This window comes from Mustela putorius, unplaced genomic scaffold (assembly GCF_011764305.1).
Source record: "Mustela putorius furo isolate JIRA1106 unplaced genomic scaffold, ASM1176430v1.1 tig00000224_pilon_pilon_pilon, whole genome shotgun sequence".
Taxonomy (NCBI): domain Eukaryota; kingdom Metazoa; phylum Chordata; class Mammalia; order Carnivora; family Mustelidae; genus Mustela; species Mustela putorius.
Window position 1 is genome coordinate 9,856,907 of NW_025421321.1, and position 14,496 is coordinate 9,871,402.

Genomic DNA, 14,496 nt, shown 5'->3' on the forward strand with positions numbered 1-14,496 from the left:
GGCTCAGCCCCTCACTCAACAGACACTTAGGCACCTCGGGTCTATGCTCAGGCCTGGAGATAGGACCTCTGCCTTATGTACAGACAGCATGGTCCAGCTCGTTAAGCAAACATGGCACTCATTAACAAATAAAAACAGGGAAATTAGGTTCTTCAGAAACAAACAAAAGTTTATGCCTACTTTGGGTCTCATTTGGGTCTGCCTCAGCCATATTCTTTCCTAATTCCATCAGAGGCATGTTATATCTTTCCTGGAAAGTTTTCATCCCAGAAGCTCCCTTTAGCCCTTGGTCCCCCATCCACTTGCTCATCGACGATGCCCACATTGCTTCTTTGACTGCTTGTGTTAATTCTAGACACCAAAATGTGCTGGTGTCACCACCCCAGGAAAGTTTTGACTTTGTCTTAAAACCATTTCCTGCTTTGAGCCGCTTTCTTTTTTCTATCAAATTGGGAAAGAAAGCTCTAGAATATTGCATCAGAAAATTGCTATACAAAAATCTATCGTGTGAGCTTTTGCCATGTCTGAGTTTCTAGTAGTAGGAAGGAGACAGAGAGACAGTAGCCTAACGGTCTCAAAAGAAGAAAGGAATTCTTGCTGCTTTTTATCCCTCAACCTTCCTAGTCACCGACGGGCCTCCAACCCCAGGCCCTACAAGGGGCAGTGGGACCCAACCCCTGGCATGCCAGCCTCTGATACCAACAAGAGGCACGGCTGCTGGGGCCCATGGCCTCCTGCCCTGCCCACACTGTACCTCTGTTGGACATGCCTTCCTTCCCCATCCTCTCTTCCTAAGCATTGTAATTCTCCACAGCAAATGTGATGTAGCTCAAGGTCTATGCCAGGTACTATTCCAAGTGTTTTACACCCATGAATTCATGTAAGGGACTCTTAATGGTGCTTGTTACATTGTGAGTGACTCACATGGGACTTTTCAATGGCTGTGTCATCCATGGACAAGTCCTGTGCTCCTGCTGAGTAATAAGTAAGTCCAAATTGAAGTGAATTAAAACAAAAGCAGAATTCTCCCATAGAAACCCAAATTCTTGGCTTTAGGAAGACACCAGAGTAGAGTGGTAAGGAGTTTGGGCTCTGAGGGCAGTTGCTCCTGGTTTCAGCCTTGCTCTGCCCTCACTCGATTGGCCCCCTGGGATCTCCTCCTTTGTAAAGTAGGGGTGATAGAGGCATTCCTCCCAGAGGTCTCCTCTGCTCAGACAGCCAGTTACTGATTGGCACCAGGTAAGTTTCCATCCTTAATCGCTCTTGTCCTTGCTTGAGAGCAAAGATGCAAGTGAATGCTAAGCAAAAAAGGAAAAGTAGGCAGTGCTCTTGGTAAAAACCAGAAAATTAGAGTTAGAAGTAAATAGAAGTTAAATTGTCCATCCTAGGCTCACCTCCACTGGAGAGTTTAAGGGCTAACTCTATGTGTGTCTGCATGTGGGTCTATATACAGACACTCATGATTCATTATGGGTCTAACACTCATAAGCTAGACATGGGATCATTTCTGCTCCTTCCAGAGTTAGAAAATAATTCATAAAGGTGGTCCTAAATTGCTCTGTAATTTCAAATTAGAATTCCCAACTCACTTTCTAAGTCCCCTCTGCCACATATAGCAACTGGGTCATCAGATAATTACAAGAGCATAAAGCAGAACAGTGCAAATCCTGTTTCCTCAAACAGCTCTGGGCTCTTGAATCTCATTCCTGGGTCATTAAGGAGGCTCCGTGTCATTGCTTTCAATCAGCGTCTATCATGGCCCAATCCTGTCCATTCAAGACAAAACACAAACCCCTCCCAAGAAGCACCTCATTGCTGCTTCTTTCCTCAGCCACCTCAGGTCAGCCTGAGGAAGCCAGGCTGATTGGATGAGCTGAGCTTATCACTCTTCTGGCCTTAGATAAAGCCAAGACGAACCTGAACTCTTGCCTCCTTGGGGTCAAGCGAGAATCAGTCTCTCTGATGGCCATCAGGAGGAGAGAGAAAGCCCCAACCCTAATCTACCTTGGAGATGGTGCAGGGAGTGGGCTGAAACACAAAAGTTAGAGAGACAGTGGGGGTAATGCGAAGGCATCTGCCTAGCAAGGTAAAAACTGCTTTTTTGGGCTACACCACACAGTGACCAGCAAAGGAAGAACGTGCAATGACACGGAGCCTCTTTAATGACGGCAGCTTTGATCGGCATTATTTGCAGAAACGATATGATGGGGAGTAGCTTCCGAGGAAAAAGTGTAACCCAGCACAAGATGGCATGTTGGGCCAGTAGCAAAGCTGGGCTCCTCACCCCGAGGAAGGCGAGCTGCCCCCCAGCAGGTACAGCTAAGGGCCGTGGTCCTCAGTGATTTCCGAGATTGCCTTTGTACAGGAACCAGGGGAAGCGGTAAACCTCCTTATCACATCTTACCCCACCGCCGATGTGCTGGGAGCGGGGAGCAGTGGTATTAAGAGGTTTGGTAGGACTTGTGGGAAGGAGAGATAAGAGAGATTTTATCCCCACCACGATGCTCCTGGGAGAGCTGTCATTCAAAGCCATAGTCTGTAGGAATAAATAATGGGGTGGCAGGAAATGGAAGGCAGGCCAAACGCCCTTGAGGGGTTCCCAGAGGGGGAACCTCCAGCAGTCAGGTGCTGCTTGGTGAGTCAGGTCCTTCCGACTGCGGATTATGAGGGTGCCAGGCAGGCTTACGCAAAGAGGAGGAGAGGAGGGAGGACAAGAGGCACAGAGGGAAGCATGTAGGGATAGAGGGAGGAAGAAGGGGAGGGAGAGCATCTAAGAAGGCCTTTGTCAAGTAGCACCCAGCCTGCCTCTGAGCCTCCATCTGGAGTCCCTGGGATGGCAGAGCTTGTCCTGATGTCCACACCTTCCTCATTCCCCAAGACTTCCCTGGTCCAACCGCATCTTCCCGGAATATTTCAACTCTCTTCCCACTGCCCCCATCACCCTTGCCATGGATCCTTTATTACCATTAAGAGCCACCACCTACTTTCCATCTCAGACATGTCCCAGGGGTCCCCAAACCATATCCCATCTCCAGCCATCTGCTATGCATTCCTCCACCAGCTCTCGGTTGACCCAGGAGGTCAGCCTTTCCCTTTGTAGGACATACATCAGTCTCTGGCCAGGCTCTAAGATCTGCTAACTGTGCCCGGACTCTCTCAGCAGCTCAGCTCCTGCATGGTTTCTGGGGCACAGAGGGTGAGCACCTGCACCCACATCCCCCTGCTGGGTCTTGCCACCTTGAGATCCTGGTGCCTTGTTTGTTCTAGAACAGCATATTCCTGCACCTGCCCTTCCCCCCTGGGGACTCTGGCCTCGGCCTTGTTGAGGACACACCTTAACCCTTGTTACATACATGCCCCCTCTGACTCCATCACCTCCTATTTGAGATGTGAATGGTTCTCAAGGGAAGATAATAATGTGGACTGGCAAAGGCCAGCAGAGCAGAAACTTACCGGTAAATGCCCAAGGAGAGGCGTGATACTGTCAGAAACATAGAGGATGCTACCATCCGTTGTCACTGCGATGATGAAGCCATCCAGTGCCTGCAGAGAATCCAACAGTGGAAGATTCCTTAGTGATGCCTTTGTGGAGCAGAATGTCACTGAAGCAAAGGATCCCCTGTTATGACATTGACTTTGTTTTGGAGTTCTTAGAATATTTCCATGAATAACCTCACTACCCTTCTCAGCCTTGCACACAGGATGGTTTCATATGCAGAGTTCATCTAGCCCAGGCAAAGGGCTTGCAAAAGCACTAAAGGGCTCCCTGGAAAATTGGACCTCTTGGAATCCTTAAACTCGATTTAGCCATGGAAATTACGTAGGTAATTTAATGATAAGCATCCTATTGGGCTGAATCAGAAACCTCACATTTACCATTAAAAAGATGTCAGTGATATTCAATGGTTCTTAGCCCCTGACCCCCAATAGTGCTTTGAGTTCAATTTACCAGAAGATATTGGACCTAGCAGGTACATTAACAACCGTCGGTTAGGGTTGACGTCTGCCTACATTCACTGCCATGGGAGGAATGCCTCCCAATGGAACTGTTTGTAAAGAACATTCACATTCCTTCCTGAGTATCTGCTGTATGTGAGCTCGCTGCTCTAGGTGCTTCTGATAGAAAAGGAGGTAGGCTGTGAACGTTTCCTCACGGACACTTTCGCTGTTTTTTTTTTTAGATTCCTTATTGGACGCTCATGATGCTTTCATAAGACACATCTGAGAGTAGATTTCAAAAATTCAGACTGTGGGGCGCCTGGGTGGCTCAGTGGGTTGGGCCTCTGCCTTCAGCTCGGGTCATGATCTCAGGGTCCTGGGATCGAGTCCCGCATTGGGCTCTCTGCTCAGCAGGGAGCCTGCTTCCTCCTCTCTCTCTCTGCCTGCCTCTCTGCCTACTCGTGATCTCTGTCTGTCAAATAAATAAATAAAATCTGTAAAAAAAAATTCAGACTGTGTAATCAGAGAAAGACAATTATCATATGATCTCTCTGATATGAGGAATTTGAGAGGCAGGATAGGGGTTCTAGGGGGAAGGGAGGGAAAAATAAAACACGATGGGACTGGGGAGGAAGACAAATCACAAGAGACTCTTAATATCAGGAAACAAACTGAGGGTTCCTGGGGGCTGGAGAGGGAGGGACATGGTGGCTGTGTTATGGACACTGGGGAGGGTATATGCTACAGTGAGTGCTGTGAAGTGTGTAAGACTGATGTACCCCTGGGGCAAATAATGCATTATATGTTAATAAAAATAATTTTTAAAATCCTTAAAAATTAACATTAAGATAAAAAAAAATTCAGACTGTGTCATTTAGCACTGAATGGGGTCATCCTGGCAATGGGCTATATAGGGGCACAGAATAGATGGAAAAGATTAAAACAAGCCCATCTCACCAGAAAATGAGTCTTTGAGGGAATAATATGCTCAGGCGGACAGTTACTATAAACCTATCACTTTGTACCGACTATATCTTTGAAATAGGATCATCCTCAAATATGAGAATTTTTCCGCTTTAAGAGAAAAAAAGTCACACCGAAATATGTGCTCAGAAAGTTCTGGAAACATTTTGTATGCACTCAGCTAGTTCCTCCCAGGGTGTCACTGGAAGTCTGCCAGGCCAAAAGGGCACTGATTCGTTCAGTTTGGAGGGTGCAACTAGGTGCACTGCAACAGGAAGCGGAAATGGTCCACTAACCGCACATGAAGGGCACCGTGCCAGAACGGGAGAAAGCTCTCTTCACCAGGAAAACGAACACTAGGGTCATTTATTATTTTACATTTACATATTGCAGGATTTAAGACTGAAAAATATATTAAACCGTGTTTCTTAAGTGGACCTCATCCTTTTGGGTTCTGTCAGTAGTTTTCAACTGGGACAGTTTTGCCGCCTCTCCTACCCACCTCTGTTAGGAGACATCTAGGGATGACAACAGACGTTTTTGGTGGTCACTACTGGGGTGGGTGCTGTTGGCATCCAGTGAGTAGAGGCCAAGGATGCTTTGAAAAGTCCCACAATGCACAGGACACCCCAATAACAAAGAATGATGAGGTCCGAGGCGTCGATAGGGCCAAGGTTAAGAAATCCCCAATAAGATTTATGGGTCATGGTGAACCCAGAGGTACATCTTGGTTCCTTTTGTTTCTTTTCCTAATGGTTTTTTAGTTCTATTTGTGGCACTCTTGGAGGTGCTTTAAGAGATGGGAGTGCTCTCGAGGATGTTGGCTGGACCTTTTTTTGAAAATGCAGGGCAGTATATTGGGAAAAGAGAAGCAGTTCAAATTATCTTCTTGTGCAGTGGGCCCAAGCCCCTCTTGGGCTTATAAAGCATGTGGGTGTTAAAAAACTGAAGGTATTTATAGATGGGAGGTAACTTTCATCAGATAATTGGGGTCTCCCATGAAATGCACAAGAGGGGTGCTAAGTCACTGCTTGGAGCACACTTGCCAGGGTTCTAGAGGATCCCATCAGCCCCATCTGAGGGACTCAGCAGACTCATTGCAAAGTCTCAAAGTGAAAGTGACAGCGACAGCAGCTTCAGGGATGCCAAAAATGCCACCATGGCCCCAGTTTTATACCTGCCACACACCAGAAGGAAACAAAAACACACCTTTCTGCCAATTCTGCCAATTCCTGATTCAACCACTTCCTCAGGTCAGGAACAAACCTCAGCTCAACCAATCATTCCTGATTGGTTGTCCAGGGACAACCTCTGGGCTAAGAGAAAAAAATGGCTGTAGCTTTTCTTCTGAATACAATTCAGAAGAAATGCTAGAAACCCGGTAGTGGCCAGCCAGCAAAAGCTGCCCCTTTGTCTGAGTCAACGTGTTCGGGAACTTGTAGCCATCCTCTCTATCTGCGAACACGGTACCTGCCTGGCTGGTCTGCAGCCAAGGCACTTTTTTCTTTCAAACCCCATGACCATGTGTGCATCCTCCCAGAGTCTGGGCTGGGGGGCTTTCCGAGAAAAGAGGGAAGGAGGAGGAAGTCATATCAAGAGGGCACCGGCGGCTCAGCACCTTGGGGGCTGATGGGTTCTGTCCTGCTTTAAAACGGGATCCTCATGGTTACCAAGGCATGGCATCTGAATTCCTCACAGTCCCTGAAATGGCTCTGGAAAAGGAGAGGTTGTGTGGCTGGAAAGGGACACACACACACACACACACACACGAATAAGCATTTGCCTAGTGGCAAATGGTGACAATCTCATCCTGTGGGGGCCCCGTGGGGCCCAGGCCATCCAGAAGATACTAGAAGTACTGTTACTCAGGACCAGGTCTGTGTCTCCTGAAGAGCAACAGGTCAGAACAGAAGCTTGAAACAGAGATTAATCTGAAGTAGTACTGGATGGGTTTCCCAGGCTCCTCAAAGCAGCAATTTGCCCAGAAGGCTAATCCCAGAAGGATTAACTTGAGACTTAATTCACTCATCGGGCACGATTCCTTCAGATTCGCTTCAAGGAGTCTATACTGGGAGCCAGGGAACGTGCAGAAGGAATATACATACCAATCTAAAACCTTACTTTTCTAGAAATTCTAGTCTCCTGAATCTCAGTCCTGCCTTTCAGCCCAAATATGTATCCATTTTTAACTTTTTAAAAGTCTTGTTTCCTCAGACACTTTTGATATCTTGAAACTCGGTGGGGGGAAGAAAAAGGAAGAATGTGCTACAGGCTCTTAAAAAAGAGGCTGGGTTCTATAGGGTTATGAGTTTTAACTACTGTCCCTAAGAATTAAAAGATAAAACGATTTATGTAAAGTAGCATAATGATGCATTAATTCAACATTATATTTCACAAGCTGCTCTAAATTTAACATACTTAAAATGCATTGCTTCTGGAGAAAGTTCTGTATTTTCTTTAAATATAGTTCCCATGTAGATTTAAGTATCTTTCATTTTATGCAAATGTTCATTAATGCGCTTATATTTCATAATATTTGGACATCTTCATTCTGGCATTTTCTTACTCCAGTACTTTCTGTTTTCTGCATAGTTAATCTATGTAAATTAAAGTTTACATCAGTCTTATACACGCACCTAAGATGAGATAAAGAAAGAAGCCACTTTCCAAAAACTCTGCCAGGAACTGCTGACATGTAGCCAGCATCTAACTTCCTTTCGCTGAGCTCATTTGTCTCGGTTTCCTCTTCAAGGGCCCAGACATGCCACGTCTGGAGCCTTCTCTCCCTCCACTGTCATGTCCATGCACTCCCAGCCTAATCCCCAGCTGAGACCTCAGAGCACCCCGCCACAGAGAGACTCATCCTCATCTCGGCAGAGGAGTTTCAGCCAAATGTAAACACAGGACACTGAAGAAGTCCACCGGCTCAGCTCGGCCGGATTTCCACAAATACATCCCTGTAGATGGGTGTGGGCACCTAACTTTCTGGAGGAAGAAATGTGAGCATCTTCCTCAGCCCAGAAAGGGCGTGTGCCGGGTGGGAAGGCCCAGGGTCACTTACGGTAGACACCCACATGGTGTGTTGATGTAATGTGAGCTCAAGTTAAAAGCCCAACTTTAAAAGAAGACTTTGGTTTTCAAAATGTGTTCTACTAAGGGAAACATATGATCATTGCATTCTAAAGAGGAGACTCTGAGCCACAAAGACAGTGCAGAGATGGGCTTTTTCCTCCCTCTTTCCCCTCTTACCTACCTGCACCTTTGTCCCTCCCTGGTCCCCCACTGGGTGTCCGCTGGTTGGGAGACCATGAGCGGGTTCACCCTGCACACACTCACATCCAGTTTGGGGATTCTTGCTTATGCTGCCAAACTCAGTAGCCAAAAAACAAGCAATAGCATGCAGGGCTTTAAGGAGTTTCTGCTTCAAGACCTCTTTCCAGGTTCAAGAACAGTTGTTTGCTTCAGGGATGGGTCTTATCTGGAAGAAGCGGCTACATTTTGATTTGCGACCACTAATTAAGCTAATTGGAAAGCGCATTTCACCTCCAACATCAGCTGGGTGAATTCTTCATTACTGAGGAATGAAGGTTTCCAGTCCTGCTGAATATCACAGATTTCCGTTTGCGCTGAGACTTCTAAAAAAAACAAAAAACAAAAAACCATAAATAAATGGTTATGTCAAAGGTATCTTGGAATTAGAATGGACAAACAAAGCACACTTATTTCTATGTAATTTTGTGTAAACCTATGTGTTGTTTAATTAAAGAAGCCAGGACAAGGAAACAGGTTATCCTGATTTCCAAGGACCAGAACTTTGGATGTAATGCGCGTAAAGGCGTCTCTTGATGTTTTCACATCCTTTTGATGAGGCTTGAGGAGAAGGAGCTACATTCTCCACCTATCAAGGCAATGGGAACAAAGACTGGGACGGTGGGACATGGTCCTAAGCTACAGCTTCATGGTCAAGGCAAAGCAGAAGACTTTAGAGATCTGACATTTTCAAAATTCCAGACACACCTTAGGCTTGTAGTGAATGACTTCCCGTGTCTCTGCAGAATGTCATGTATTTTTCAGCATTTCCCGATACTGAAGTACAATGTGTCAGACAAATACATGTTACTTAGTTGCTTTTAAAGCCAGAATTTATTCTTCTCAAACCTTTTCTGGATGGATCAATCCCTTGCTTGTTTCTGCAACTACCTTGTACTGAAGATGTTATTCACGTTTGTAAATTCAGTAGTCATTGGAATACAGAGGACCCCTTAAGTAATTGAGTTCTTTTACATTTTTGAAAGTGTATTTTGTTTTATTACTAAAATGTCTCTGATAAGATTATTACAGATAGCTCAAATGCTGTATCGGTCATATTTGTTCTTCCTTCAGTTGATCCTCCATCTTTTAAATTTTTTTTTTTAAGATTTTGTTTATTTATTTGATAGAAAGAGAGAGAGTAGTATTAAAAACTTGGCATCTGGAGGCAGACTGCCTTGTATAGATTCCTTACCAAGCTGACAGTCTCACTTGGGTGAGTGGCCTAACATCTCTGTGCCTTGATTGTCTCACTTGTGAAATAATATTAACTTAGGTGAGCTGCTGTGAAGCTCACATGTGTTCCTATACAAGAATCCTTAGAACAATGCCTGCCTGGCTCACAGGGAGCCCTGAACAGATGCTGACCATGGTGTTCTCTGCTCTACTGCGGATTCTTGTGGAGTTCCCGTCCACTTGGATTATAACTGAAGTTATTGTTTGTTTTTATTTTTGATTTAATCCAAATTTTGGTCTAACTGCTGTATTCCTCCATAAAATCTTTGATGAATTTTCTGCTTTCTTTGGAACGTAAAATCACAGAGGATGAGTGAGATCCACAGGTGATCAGGGTTGCCTTTGAGGGGGCTGTGCAAAGTAGGCCTTAGTCTTATAAAAAAGGTGAAGTAGAGATGGATGGATGCTCCTGATGTTAGGAGGCCGCATTTCTGCTGACTGATTCTTTCCAGGTCCCAATTTGACAATTCTGTAATTCTGCAGCGGACAGAGCCCAGCATAAATGTCATACTGATGAACTTGATCCCAGCTGTCCTATTTAACAGCTGTCCTGCTTCTCAGTGGCACTGACCTAGTTTGAGTAATTTGTGCAAAATATCTTAGTAATCGAACCAACCTGCTATTTCACTTAGCCAAATCATCATTCAGGAAACATAACCATTCTGATTAAATTACTGGGGCAGTTGGAATACTGCTGCAACACTTTGTTCCAATCCAGCTTGATTATTCTTCCCTGACTTTTAACAAAAGCAATTAACATATTCTTTACACTCCCCTGGGCAGCTTTGGAAGAAAAAAGGAGGTTTATCATAACTGTCATCTTTTTAATAGGTATATAAAATTATTAAAGAATCAATGAAAGAATAGAAAGTATAATGAAACTTTCTAATGTCCTAGCTGTGCCCTCTTCCATGAAATCATCTTGTCTAGGAAAATGTTCTATGAAAGAGAAGCATCACTGTAAGCACAGAAGAATCATAATTATCTCCTCAATAACCTGACATTTCTGACTTTATTATGTTTGGTGTCATGGTTAAGGGAAAAAAACAGAGAATTCTACTCTTCTTGCGTGTTAATATCTACTGAACCCTCTTAACCCCCGCTCCAATTTATTTATTTATTGTACCATCCACAGGTGAGCAGCAGGGTAGGGTGGTCAGTGCTAAGAGGTAAAAGGGTTTAAAGGAAAAAGGTAAAAGGGAGAGAGGGTGATTTGAGAAAGACTTAAGTTCAAGGATAGAGTCAAGTGGTAACTTCATGTTATGGAATACTATATACCAATGAAAATGAACTAGCCACAACAATGGAAGAACAGATTAACCACATAAACATGGTGTTTATAATCTTATGATTCCATCTGAATAAGGTCCCAATAGCCCAACTCTAGTATTAGAAGTCAAAATAGAGATTACTTCTGGGGAAAGCAGAGGTAATAGGAAGGAGGGGGCATCTACTGGAGAAGCTTGTACTTACCGAGCTGTGTTTACTAATATACCGTGTGATAAGTAATTTGATTGTACAGTTATTATTTGTATATTTTCTGTAAGTATTAAAAAGCTTTTAAAAAGAAAGAAATGCTGGGATAATTGAATATCAACATGCAAAAGGATGAATTTCAACTCCCTGTCTTATACCTTGTACAAAAAAATAACTCAAAATGGATCAAATACCTAAATGCTCACCCTATAGCTTATATGCTTGATACTTAATCTAGGGCTTAAAACTAAAAAACTCTTAGAAGAGAACACAGGTGATGCAAATATTCATATGCTTAGATTAGACAATGGTTTCTTAGATAAGATACCTAAGACACACATAAACAAGCACAACAAAAAAAGATAATTGGGCTTCAAACTTGGAAACATTTGTGTGTCAAAGGACATGGGTAGGGCGCCTGGGTGGCTCAGCAGGTTAAAGCCTCTGCCTTCAGTCCAGGTCATAATCCCAGGGTCCTGGGATCGAGCCCCGCATTGGGCTCTCTGCTCAGTGCAGAGCCTGCTTCTCTCTCTCTCTCTCTCTCTCTGCCTCTCTGCCTACTTGTGTTCTCTGTCAAATAAATAAATAAAATCTTTAAAAAAAAAAAGTTAAAGAAACTGGGGGGAAATATTTGTAAATTATATATCTGATAAGGGTCTAGTATCCAGACTATATGAAGAACACTTACAACTCAGCAACAAAAAGATAGATAATCCAATTAAACCATGGACAAAGGATTTGAATAGACATTTCTCTAAAGAAGATATATGAATGGCCAGTAAGTTCATGAAAAGCTCAACACTATTAATCTTTAGGGAAATGCAAATCAAAACCATAATGAGATAATTGCTTCATACTCCTTAGGAAGGCTATAATAAACACCACACACACACACACATATCAGACAATAACAAGCGTTGGTAAGGATGTGGAGAAACTGAAACCCTTATACATGGCTTCTGGAGTATAAAACTGTCCAGCTGCTACAGAAACCAGTTTGCAGTTCCTCAAAAAGTTGAACTTGAGTTACCACTGAACTGAGCAATTCTAATCCTAGATATAAGTCCAAGAGAACTGAAAATATATAACCATGCAAAGAACCGTACATGAAGCATTATTCATACTGGTTAAAGAGTAGAAACAACCCAAAAGCCATCAACTGATACGTGGCTAAGCAGAATGTGGTATATCCACACAATAGATATTATTGGCCATAATGTGGAGTAAAACACAAGTGCTTGCTAAAATATGAATGCTGAGTGAAAGAAGCCAGAAACCAAGGACCACATACTGGATGGTCCCATTTGTATGAAATGCCTAGACTAGGCAAATCTAGAAGGAGTGAAAGTAGTTGAGTGATTGTCAGGATTTGGAGGGAGGGGAAATGGGCAGTGACCACTTTATGGGATGAGAAAATTAGTATTAACGGTGGCACAGCCTTTTGGATACACTTAAAACCGTTGAATTATAAACTTTATAATGGCGAATTTTATGGCACGTGAATTATCTCTCAATCAAAAAAATGGATTTAAAGTAAGTAAATTCCTGATTTTCAGTGTATTTTTCCCATGGCGTACCTCAGAAGGCCAAAGAGTTCAGGGGCCATGGCAGGGGGGGTTGGAGAAACCAGTCCACTCAGGAGGAAGAATTCATTTGGAAAATGAATTCTTGGGCATTGATTCTCTTCCGAGCTGAATGAAAAATGCTTGCTGCAGACATTTTTAATCAAGACACTCCCACGGTTAACATCACTCCACTTAGGCTGGGTGCTACCTGTGAGGCTGCTTTAGATTCTCTCCTCTGGCTAATAAAGCAATTTGGGAGGAGAGTGTCCTTTCCCAAACCTGCTGGAGGTGGGGTATTAAAGAGGGTGGAGTGCCTTTGCCGGAGAAAGCCCGTGGCTGATGAGATTGGGCTTTGCTGGAAAGAAGAGAGCCAAGCAGAAGACCAGCTTGATGCAGTCATCACCAAAAAAGGGCAGGAATGGAATAAAAATGGAGACAAACGGAACCTTTACCATTGTGTTTCTGCAAAAATCCAATGACCTTTTCCAGCACGGTGGTTTTGTCCATTTTCCGCGTATTGCCAGGGAGCATGGAGCTAAGTTCTTTGATGAGAACATTGAACTGGTCCCGACGCTTCTTCTCAGACTTGTTTCGAGAAGCTCTGTAAACACAGAACACACAGGTTACTGGAACATTCCACTCCATAAAGGCTTTATTATGAAATGGAGGTACTTTCCAACGGAGTGTGTTCTGTTGTGATCATCTTATCAGAACCCTTTCAGGGAAAGTAAAGTTCGCCACATTTCAGAGTTGGGTAATGGGGACAAAAAAATGTTTTTCCAGACTCTTGGCCACAAAGACAGACAGTGTTAATAAGCAAGTTCTGACTCAGATGCAAAACCTTACACAGATTAGCTCTGTTGCCAGATGCTGCTTGCTCTGACTTCATGGAGCTTTAAACTTCAGAGAGCAAATGACATGCTGTGTACACGGCTGCAGCCCAGAGGGTTTTGCTCTGAAAGCCCTTTCCTAGGCTCTAACCATGTCCCCTCCACCCCAGAGCATGCAGCCCTCAGCATCAAGTTACAAGGGTAAGCCAGGTGCCCTGAGTGTCTGGCAGAGAACTGTGCCACACAGGGCATATGTCCTGGCCTCTGCCCCAGAGCTTATCATCTTGTGGGGAGACAAGGCACATCCCACACGAAAATGACTGCAAAACCGTGCTCAACCTGGGGCCAACGTATGACAGAGAGTGTGTACGGCTGTCAAGCTGCTAAGCAGATGAACCTTTGACAAGATGACACAGAGGAGCCTTATATGCATAATACTTAAGAAGCCAATCTGAAAAGACTACATACTGCACAGGTTCCAACTATTTGACATTCTGGAAAAGGCAAAACTATGGAGACAGTGAGAAGATCAGTGGGCTGGGGATGGATAAATAGGTGGGGTACAGAGGGTTTTTAGGGCAGTGAAATGCCTTGTACCATATGATCATGGTGGACCCACATCATCTTACATTTGGCTAAACTCACACAATATCCAACACCAAGAGTGGGTGCTGATGGCAAGTGGGGACTCTGGGGGATAGTGATGTGTCAGTGTGGGTTCATCCACTGTATCCACTGGGGGCTGTTGGTAATGGAGAGGCTGTCCGTACACAGGGGCAGGGGATATATGGGGGCTCTCTTTACCTTCTGCTTGGTTTTTCTGTGAACTTACACCTACTCTAAAAAAAATAAAGTCTATTTTTAAAACGACACACTACACCACACATCTACAGAGAGATCAAAGTAGAGCCACTTGGCTTGAGGGGAGGGGACCTCTGAGCAAGCCTGGGGTCCTCAGGAACTGGAACAGGAAAACACACTATATGGGCCATTTTATAGATAGTCAAACAAGGAGCATGTGTCGCAGGAAGCCTGCCCTTGCCCTGGGAAGCAGCACCACTCTAGAGGCCTTGATCTTTAACGACACACCACAGACCAAGTGGCTGGCTCTCCACCCCATGGGACTAGCCCCTTATCAGCAATCACTTTAACTGAAGGTGATCGAAAGTGGACCCACC

At 44.3% G+C, this 14,496-nt stretch overlaps 1 protein-coding gene across 6 annotated transcripts in view; it reads right to left on the minus strand.

Annotated features, from left to right (window-relative positions):
* Positions 1–14,496, minus strand: part of NPAS2 (neuronal PAS domain protein 2) — a 153,025-nt gene that overhangs the window by 47,078 nt on the left and 91,451 nt on the right. For all 6 annotated transcript variants that reach the window (XM_004753034.3, XM_045077700.1, XM_045077699.1 and 3 more), the window contains 3 exons: positions 12,941–13,089; positions 8,446–8,537; positions 3,454–3,543 (listed from right to left, as the gene is read on the minus strand). In XM_004753034.3, the coding sequence (XP_004753091.3) occupies positions 3,454–3,543; positions 8,446–8,537; positions 12,941–13,089 (331 nt within the window). The remainder of the gene's footprint in view (positions 1–3,453; positions 3,544–8,445; positions 8,538–12,940; positions 13,090–14,496) is intronic.